Source organism: Oryza sativa, chromosome 9 (assembly GCF_034140825.1).
Source record: "Oryza sativa Japonica Group chromosome 9, ASM3414082v1".
Lineage (NCBI taxonomy): Eukaryota > Viridiplantae > Streptophyta > Magnoliopsida > Poales > Poaceae > Oryza > Oryza sativa.
In genome coordinates this window covers 7,714,967-7,725,107 of record NC_089043.1, presented here as the reverse complement: position 1 = coordinate 7,725,107, position 10,141 = coordinate 7,714,967, and the positions used below count along the sequence as shown (strand labels likewise).

General features: G+C 39.5%; 1 protein-coding gene and 1 long non-coding RNA gene across 2 annotated transcripts; one reads left to right on the top strand and one right to left on the bottom strand.

Moving 5' to 3' along the window:
- Positions 1-2,945: 2,945 nt before the first annotated feature.
- On the bottom strand, positions 2,946-9,242 carry LOC4346489 (uncharacterized). Its single transcript, XM_015756971.3, has 4 exons — positions 8,977-9,242; positions 5,501-5,618; positions 5,198-5,426; positions 2,946-3,267 (listed from the first exon to the last, which is right to left on the bottom strand). Exons 1-4 carry the CDS (start codon positions 9,126-9,128, stop codon positions 3,239-3,241), a joined length of 528 nt encoding a protein of 175 aa, XP_015612457.1. The 5' UTR covers positions 9,129-9,242; the 3' UTR covers positions 2,946-3,238.
- On the top strand, positions 5,563-6,742 carry LOC107278963 (uncharacterized). The gene is made up of 3 exons (XR_003238573.2): positions 5,563-5,668; positions 6,323-6,426; positions 6,520-6,742. It is a non-coding gene; the product is annotated as an uncharacterized lncRNA (long non-coding RNA).
- Positions 9,243-10,141: the final 899 nt, after the last annotated feature.

Here is a 10,141-nt window from a genome sequence, read left to right as displayed (position 1 = left end):
AGCCCCTTGCTTGCCCTTCACCACCGCATGGTCCATCGCAGCTGAGCAGCGCTTGCGCTTCACCGTGTTGCCATAGGTAGTCACTTCATACCCACATCTTCAATATCTTCTCTTTAATTCTCATCCATCGATAAGTCCATTTCCTAGCTTCTTCATCGGACTAATCACTTGCTTATACACTTAATAAGTGCATTAGTCCCTTAATCGTTTGTCATCAATAAACAAAAACCCACTAGGAGCATAGATGCTCTTTCAGTTACATATATATTTTATAAAAACTAAGAATTGCTAATCTAATTGTATAATTCAAATATGTTTCATAAAACAATAATTGCAAAAAAGAAGTACATGTAATTCTTGTGATGCTCGTGACTTTCATTGAGTTCGGGTAGAATCATCGAGAGTTTCCACAGTATTCGGTGCATCGTACTACCGTACTCTCAGGGTTATTTGCTCAGTGAATTATAGTCGAAAATACCCATTGTTGCTCATAGTTCTTGTTCTATGAGTGATAGCGTGCACCATAATAATCAAAAACTGCTTCCTTGTGCCACCAAAAGAGTGTTAATTCGTGCATCCACTTAGCATACTCTTTCATTAGAGTAGCTTGGAGGTACCAACGAGAGATAGAAATGCTTGCTCAATCACATCGAGTTAGTGATTAGAACACTGATTTGACGGTGTCATGGAGCTTCTAGGTCCATTATAATTTCTACATTGAATGTATATGTCAGATATACTCTAGATTTAGCAAACTTCTAGTTCACGATGTCAGTCATCTTTAATTAAAATTCCCGCAAATAATTCCAATATATTTTATGCAATTCTATATATTTTACCGCAAAGATATTAATTAAAAATAATAAAAGCATTACAAATAATAAATAATCATAAATGTGATAAATAAATTTCATAATCATAAATAACAGAAATATAATTTCAGTGGATTTTGCAAATTTACAATGCCATTCAAACAAATATTCCAAATACATAGGGTGATTTGTGTATTTTCTAGAAATTTCAGGGTTTAAAATGCAAAGTTTCCAATGCAGAGGAATATGCGATTAATTTTCGGAAACCACAGGGGCCTTTTTGCAAATCCTCTAGAGATTCTTTCTTTACCTTCTTTTCTTTCCTTCTCGCTTGTCTTTCCTTTTCTTTCCCCTTCCTCCCCTGATGGCGCCGGCGGGTGTACTGGCCGATCAGGCGGCCGGTGGCGGCGCGGCGGGTGCAGAGACTAGTGAGGCACTGCGGCCAGCCGTGGGCGTCGCGGCCGGGCGACGGCGAGGACAAGGTCGTGCGGCGGCTCGGTGCGATGCGGAGGTTGGCATGGCATGGTGGGGCTATGCGGCAGCGCGGGGCTCGGTCGTGCGGCGGCCAGGGGTCACCTCCCCCCTCCTCTCCACCTGTCTCTTGTCACTGCCTCCACAGGTTCAAAGATTAGGCTATTTTTAGGGAATTTTTGGATTTGCTTTTTATCTTGAGTTCTTGTTTTTCCCTTGTTTTGTTATGCATCCGATTTGATTGTATTGAAGCTGTGAAACACTGATTTTAAAAGGTGCTTGTGTAAGGTTGGATTCTTATGCTGATTCTTTTGTTATGACTTGGTTTCCATTGTCCGATTCTGAGGATGCAAAGTAACGATTAGGTGGAGCGACTGGTGCAACCCCTAACGGGTGAACGCGAAAGTGACAAACAAAAAATGGACGGTGACGGTTGGAAAATTACGAATCTTTTAATTAGTTAAGATTAGGATATTTAAATTACATTTAATAACGAAACAAGTTATAATAAATGGTACGTACATAATTTTTCAGATTAAGACAAATCGTTAAGAATTATGATATTCTTTAAACCTAATTTATACTAATTTAAATAATTCCGTATATTTAAACTATAGAATTAGTAATTCATTATAAGGATCATTAAGATACTTACCAAGGCCTCCTTCAGGATGTGAGTGTAGGATCGAATATAAGAACCAACCCTACCAGAGAGATGAATGGTAGGAACACCAAAGCACAGTATTAGATCTTTTTATGGAGAAATAATTCCAATCTTTTTTGGAATTAAAATATTACCCTAAACTTGACGAAGTTGCGCCGATCACACTATTAGATCGCTGTTGGTTTGACCGCAGTACTCTCGCCGGTCTGACTCCCTGCACATCGCCGATCTGACCGCCAATTGGACCACCTCCATGTCACCAGTTAGACCGCATAAAAACTCCGGTAAAACCAACTCTCTTCCGGAGTTTGCTAGGTCAGACCGATCACACCCCTACAGTCTGACTGGCCTCCCAGTCCGATCACGCATCGTAGTCTGAAATCACTACTCATCGTATTTTCAAATAAACACCCACCTTTAACAATTGTATATTAAATCAACATCTTGATTCTACAGTGGGATTAGAGGAATTTTAAGAAAATTGAACTAATTCAAATGAAAATCCTTGCTATAAAATTCATGCGTTCAAGGAGGCATAAACTAAAGATACCCTCGTCAACGTGGTCTGGCCATTGTACTCATGTTCAAAGGAGGAAATTTAACTATTTGCCACTCTTATGACATGGCAATTAACGATTTGCCACACCCTATCAATGACACGTAGGTCCTCATGTGTCTATGACATATGGGTCTAGTGGAAAATCATTAAGCACCATTCGTAAGAGTGGCAAATAGTTAAAAGCCCCGTTAAAAGGAGCTTGTGTACTAGCTAATGGTTACACTTAAAAAAAAAATTGGCTCGCAGGATTGGTAAGCCCATGCGGTACATTATCTTTACGAAACGGATAGCTCTACAAACAACAAAACTATCAGCTATGATCTATTGTTTCCACAACGTCCAAGTTACAAACCAAACACCCCTAAACAGGGTAAATCGATGAAACCATAAAAATGAAACCATAAAAACAGGTAAATCGTGACTGTGCGCGGGCATCACATACAAGATAAAACATTCTCCACTGCTAGACAACAAAATTACATGGCTCTAGCCAGTATCTCAGGAGAAATATTACATTTTGTCTTCTCTTGTTCACACGAATCACAAAATTACACCCAATCTTAAGATGTGCACAAAGGAAGGTATGATGAAGTCAGTAAGTAAAGAGGTGCCTCTAAGAACAAAGAGAAAGAAAAAGGAGCAGCTACAAGGCGTATTTCCCAGGCTATTGCGTGCTTGCACTCTTTAATGTTCAAACCGCTTGATCGAACAAGCAGGCATAAAATCTGCAGCTCATGTTTTTATGCGCACAACAAAAGAACCTGCAATATTTCACATAATAGTCATAGCTGCAAAAGGCAGAGGGAATTTATGGTACAAAACTACAAATGGAGAAATGTGTTATAATTCTCAAAACTGCAATCATCAACGAATAGTTTAACCTAGAGTCATGTACTCCCTCCATTCCATACTACTATAAGACATTTTAGTTTTGTTATAAGTCAAACTTCTCAAACCTTGACCAAGTTTATAGAAAAATATGGGCCTGTGTTTGTATTAATACCCTACCAAAATGTTGTAGGGTAAAGAGTTGAAAATGTTGATTAGGATTGAAGCTAAAATATACCCATAAGACACAAGTTCATGGGCAAAGCCAAATTTATGACAAAGGTAGTGTTTTAATAGAGGTGTTTGGTTTGCTACCCTACCAAAATTTTGGTAGGTAGCAATCCAAATTGGCCCTATATTAACATCTACACTACTCTCTCCATCCCATTATACCAGACGCAACTGCTTTTTTCAAAAGTCCCAGAATATAGGGCAGCAACGGCAGCTGCACCTTCTTGACTCCTGTAATTTCTGTTCATGCGCATGCATGCACTAGCTATTCTTTGGTTTCCTTTGGTTGTTTAAAGCCTCTAGTTCTGCAGCATCCATCTCACAAGTTACATGAGCTTCCTTGGTCTTTGCGTACAAAGCAGTTGCGCCTTGTTTAATGGGATGGAGTACCCAATTAATGCACTATCAATACATATTTCATGGTGGATTTCAATGAAATTAAATTGATGTTTTAGATGTTAGTGCATTTTTCTATAACTTGGTCAGAGTTAGAGATGTTCACCTAGGACAAAACTAAAATGCCTTAAATTTGGAATGGAGGAGTTATATTTATTACGGCCCTTTCCCCCTAGGGGATTTCAAATATTCATTGTACGAATATTACTTCCACATTTCAATGAACAAAATGAATTTCTCTTTCAGCTCAATACATATAAGCTGTGGACTGAAAAAAAAAATCCCATTAAAAAGAGTACAGAAACAAAAAGACCATGACAAGAAGAATATCTCTACAAACATTTGAACAACCTTCTAGGAAAGGCAAACGGAAATAGATACTATTTTTTTTTAACAGATCAGCAGAAAGGATTTAGTCGAGGAATAGGAAGAGAATCCCCTTGCACCCTTAGCAAGGAGCTCCCCAAACAGTTCACTAAGTAAGCAGGCTCCAAGCAGCCAAATAACGCTAAAGAAGGGAGGCATGTCCAGTGGTCCATAAGAATGGCAGGTGGGATACTTATTTTTTGTCGATGCCACATACGGTGCATATGGAAGACTTTGTTTGCTGCGTGAACTGGATCTGGATGAAATCAAAATCATCTAGAAAGATACTGGCTGCTTCTTCCTGACATATCTATCCTAAGCAGCTAAGCTGGAACTTGCTACCTGATCAGGTGGTCTCAAAATTCTCTGCTTGGTTTTGATGATTGGGGCATCAATGATGGCCACATGAGAGTGCTTTTGAATATGCTTGTGTGATCAAGTGATAAGGTTATTCAATCTGAGATACTAAATATCCACAATGAAAATCTTATCCATCATATTCACCAAAAGATTTTTCACCAAATAATTTCTCATATGGAGACACTCATGTTGAGCATTATCTGATCTGATTTTCTTAATTCAAGTACTGGCCCAGCCTTTTTTAACAGCAATGAGCATGACTATACTATTCAACATTTGACAAGTAGTATTTTAATTTTTTTAGTTAGTAGGAAAGAATAATACTATAACATTTATCATTCAAAATACTTTAATATTTTTCCCTTGAGGTATTCCATGTTTAATGAGTTTGAAAAATAAAGCTAATGGCAATAATTATATGAAAACAGAAGGAGTACCATCCAGTGCATTTTGCAACCTCATGGAGTTGCATGCAAAGTAAAGGTCATGAAAAGGAGTAGTGCAACTCACATGCTGGAAGGTTGGACATGTCTGCAGTGACAGAACACGAAATACCCAAATTGGTCAAGGCACCTCTTATTATCCCGCATGGAAAGTACAGAAGCATGCTTGTTGTTTGGGCTGCGCTATCCCCTAGTGTTGCAGAGTCATTGTCAGTTGCATCCATGCTCTCTACAGATGGATCTATAGAAACACGAGTAAGCCACCGGAAACGGTTATCTTGAAGAACAAATGTTCCCTGCATATAGGGAAGTCAAGTAACATCAGTTCTGTCACAAGCGCAAAATAAGGTACGAATTTTAAATTCATTACCCTATGATTAGTTTTAAGATTGTCAATCTGCTTCTTGAATAGCTCTGACCAAAAGTCTTTGCAGATAAATTTGATTGCTTCAAGATGATCACTAAATCGAGGGCGCTCCATGGTATATCTGATTTTGAACAGAAATTATGGTTAATCGCAGCACTACAAGGAGTGGAGGTAAGAACCCAATACACATATGCAATTCAGACAGCAGTTACATTTGTGCTCAAGAATATGATACTTCAGGAAACAATCAATAAATGACCAAGGGCAATAAAAACATACAAAATTTAATTAGCAATTAAAATGAAACTTCCATTATATAAACAATTGCAAACACATTTCTGAAAAAAGTAAAATAAAAAGAGAATAAACTATAACTAAAATTGCTAAGTAGCATTTTTGTTTTGTAAATAATTACAAACATCATAAACATTTGTAAATGATTAATACGGGTTGAACCTTTTTTATAGTTAGCTTCAAAATTCTTTGCTCAAGAAAATAGTCATAAACAAGCACCCAATCATCGATCAAACATACCCTATCCTTTTAACTAAGGATGTCAATGGTTACTGAAGGAATATAGGATTTTCGTAATAATGAGCATACATATTGCACGAGAAAATGTCCATACGATAAAATGTAAGCATTATTAAACTCTGTCGCATATGAATCAAAGTATCGGTACAAAGGTTCTTCAATCAACTGTTTCAGCTCGTTGAGTCCTTTGAAGTTCCCGCACACACACACACAAAAGTTTAGGAAATATATCATCAATTTCAAGAAGAATGCCGGGGAGTAATTAACTCCAGAATGATCTATGTTATCTAGATCTCCAAGGCTATATGAGATGAACCTATCCAGTACCCACCATATTTGAGGATATACTGCAGTTCAAAGTGATAACATTTTCGGATCCCTACACTGAAAGCCAGGTATGCAGTAAAAAAGAGTTGTACTTGTTTAAATAAAAATATATACTCCGTATGGCTGTAATCATGTGATATATTTTTTACCCTGTCTGACAGAACATTGGTGCTGGCGGCATCCAGTTATGCGATCTATTAATAAAGGCTGATACAACAGTACCAGTCAAGAGAATAGATAAACTGTCTAGAATTACAAATTTGTATACACATCAGTAAACGGTTAAACAAGTGACCTGTTCGAAATACTAGACATGTACTGAAGTTAAAACTTATGGAATGAACATTTGGAATTGTGGAATATATATGGTGGGTTAATTGGATCTATGCCACTGTAAATTTCGCAGTTTGGAAATATACCATTATTATTCATCTATTTGAAATCATGCCATTACAATTTTACAAGTGTTAGAGATATGCCGCTATATACCCTTTCACAGCATTTTTTCAGTTCTGACATATGCCATTACCATTCAACTATTAAGAGCTATGCCATTACAATTTTCCAGGTATTGAAAATATACCACTACATACCCCTTCAATGTGTTTAACAAAATTCTTAGACCAAAATGCCCTCTTCTTCTTCCTTGGTGTCCTTCCATCTCTCCTGTACATCTTCTTTCTCTCAATTCTTGCTGCAAGTTCAGTGCAAGGGGTTGCCGATTGGGACAGGCTGGCTCGAGTCGGCTGTGCCAAAGATGGCGTTGGGTTCAGGCTCATCGGATCTGGATGCCGCAGCACCTAGTCCGAGCCAACCGCCATTGCTCGATGGTGTTGGTCCCGGTGGCGCCGGCCACCAGCCCCATATACACGAAACTGCAGCAGCTGGTCAGAGCTACCCGACCTGTCTGCTGTTCATCTTCTTCTTCTTCCCATTTCTTGCACATGGTTGGTTTCCTGCTGTTGAAGGACGTACTGGTAGTCTGGTAGTTGGTTGCTTGCTGCTCAGCAGAAGCTAGTGGAATGGATTTTGGGATGTTTGACCAACTCAATTAGGCACATAAAAAAGGATGTTCAGTTTGAGATTACACATGAAAAAGGCCACTCTGTCAGATCATGGACAGCATGTGCCCATCGACGACCACGTGCCATGGTGAAGTCGCCGCAGGCGAACAACACCAGCAGCACCTTCCACAACGATGCGCCGACGACGAGCTCCGCTCCTTGGTTGGCCGGCGAAGGGAATAAGAGGAACTAGATGGCGCAGCACAACACTGGCATCATGGCCGACAGAGGAAATGAGAAGGAAGAAGACAAGTTGCCAGATTCAGATCCGGAAGGGGAAAAATAGGAGGAAGAAGATTAACAGGACTACAGGAGATGGGATGAGACAAAGGAAGAAGATGAGGGCATTTTGGTCTAAAAATTTTGTGAAACACATCAAAGGGGTATGTAGTGATATATTTCCACACCTGAAAAATTGTATTGGTATGACTCTGAATAGTTGAATAGTAATTGCATACGTCAAAACTAAAAAATTTATAATGGCATGGATCCAATTAACCCTGAGTTTTTAGGACAAAATTGTCCCTTTCTTCTACCCTCATCTACTTATTTTCCCCCAATCTCCTGTCCTCCAGCTTAACAAACTCCGACGAAATTGTGTAGCCGGCCACGGCGCTGGACTGCACGGCGAGGACTGCAGTCTCGGCAGAGTTCAGAGAGGCTGCCGGCAGCAGTTGGTCCGTTCACGTCGACGACGGTGTGCTAGAAAGGCTGTTGTAGACGGCAAGAGCGTTTGCCACATTGTTGGAGGCGTGATCCAGTTGAGGTGCTGTGCCCTACCATACGACACAGCATATAGGAACAAGCCTGTATACACATACACTCCTACCTGGCATGGTTCAGTCACTGAATACTTGCAGCAAATGCATGTCCCGTACGTCTCTGCATATACACAATGACACACTACATAGGCCAACGGATGTTGTACGTTTCCGCACGACATTACTGAATCCTAGCTTAAATGAGTGCAAGCAAGCTCTCACAACTCTATGCCACTCTCCTTCAGCTCCATCGGCAGCAGTGTCCTGCGCGGCGGCTCTTCCAGCGCTGCAGCCTGCGGCATGAGCTGCTGAACTCATACGAGTTCGTCGGCTGGAAGAGAGGAGAGAGGGGAAGGAAGAAGGAAGAAGAGGGGGTAATTTGGTCTTAAAAAACAAAAAATGTTATGAAAAGGTCTGTAGTGATAATACTTATGAAATTGCAATGGCAATGGTACCAAATAGTAATGGTATTTTTCTAAACCGTGAAATTTATAATAGCGGATCCAATTAACCCAAATTTTGATTGTAGGCAAGGCCCTGCACTCCTGCTCCCAAAGACAAGAAGTGCTTCGCGATCAAGTCTAAGGCTCGATATTGTTGCGAAATCTGATTAATAAGCCCTTATTTAGGGCGACTAAAAGCAACATTTCAAAATTTATCGGAGTCAGCAAGAACCGATAGCGACTGCCGACTGAGAAGATCTGAGGCCCTCGTCGGCGGACTCGCCGGAAAGATCGGGGGAGGGGCGCAGCAGCAGATCCATCCAGCAAGAGAGAGAGAGAGATTCGTTTACCTCTCCGTGAGCTGGTGGCCGACCTGGAAGCCGATGGCCTCGATGCGGCGGGCGGCGAGCTCCGGCTTGGCGGCGTAGAAGCGGCCGCAGTAGGCCGCCACCATCTCCATCACCACCCCGTCGACACAGCTCTCCGCAACCTCCCGCACCATCCCTCCTCCTCCTCCGCCAATAAGAGGGTGCGAGAGAGAGGAAAGATCTAGGCAGCGCGCGGAGGGGTAGTGGAAGCTGGATGGACGAATCGAGGTCCCGTCGCACGAACCCACGCCTTCTCCCGTCAGGTCCGGACGATCCTATCAAGCCACAATCCCTCGCACGCACGCACTTGATAGGATCGGATTTGTACCTGAACCCTATAATAGGATCGGATTTGTACCTGAACCCTATAATTTGTATCTGCAATTACGTATAGTCCCATCATAAAAAAAAAAGAGAAAATTTCTTTTGAAGTCCCAAAATTTGATTTTGATTTATTCCATGCCCCTCCCGTCAGTTTATTATTAGTTGACCGTCTAATTTTTATAAAAAAATAATTATTACACATGAATAAACATTAAAATTTATGAATTATATTATTGAAATGTAAAAGTTTATTACATAAGACTTATTATAGTTATGAGTTTATTATGCGACACATTATTTATCACAATTTTTTTTAGTTAATGAAAGAAAAACAATATGTATTTATTTTATTTATTAAAAAGTTCTACAAATGAGGAGTATTCAAGATGGGTCTAATAATGCTCACAATTCTTTTTTACGGATGCTCCTCATTTTTTATGACGTTCGCAATAAAAAGTCATTATCCTATTAAAATATTAAATAAAAATTTCAATTTATTACATTTTTATTTTCAAATTTTATGTTAACATTTCCTGCACTAATTATTTAGTCTCATTAGTTTTATAAAATGCACATACTAAGCATTCAAACAAAATTTTAAATTTAATTTTCAATCGTTTTTTAAGTTTATATTCAAACCTACATCGTCAAGGGATAAATGATATTTGCAAACAAACTTAACAGTGAAATGAAAGAAAATATAACAGTATAATCATAGAAGGATCAAGTTAAAATTTTAATGGTATAGAAGGGATCAGATAAATATTAGGGATATGAGCAGGATTGAGTGAGTTTCCAATGATATACAGGGAATTTACTCAAA

Coding starts and splice junctions, on each gene's coding strand:
- LOC4346489 (XM_015756971.3), bottom strand. CDS start 9,128: ATGGTGCGGGAGGTTGCGGAGAGCTGTGTCGACGGGGTGGTGATGGAG. Junction 5,619..8,976: donor GGCCACCAGCTCACGGAGAG/GTAAACGAATCT, acceptor GTTCAAAATCAG/ATATACCATGGAGCGCCCTC. Junction 3,268..5,197: donor CATGTCCAACCTTCCAGCAT/GTGAGTTGCACT, acceptor GAAATATTGCAG/GTTCTTTTGTTGTGCGCATA.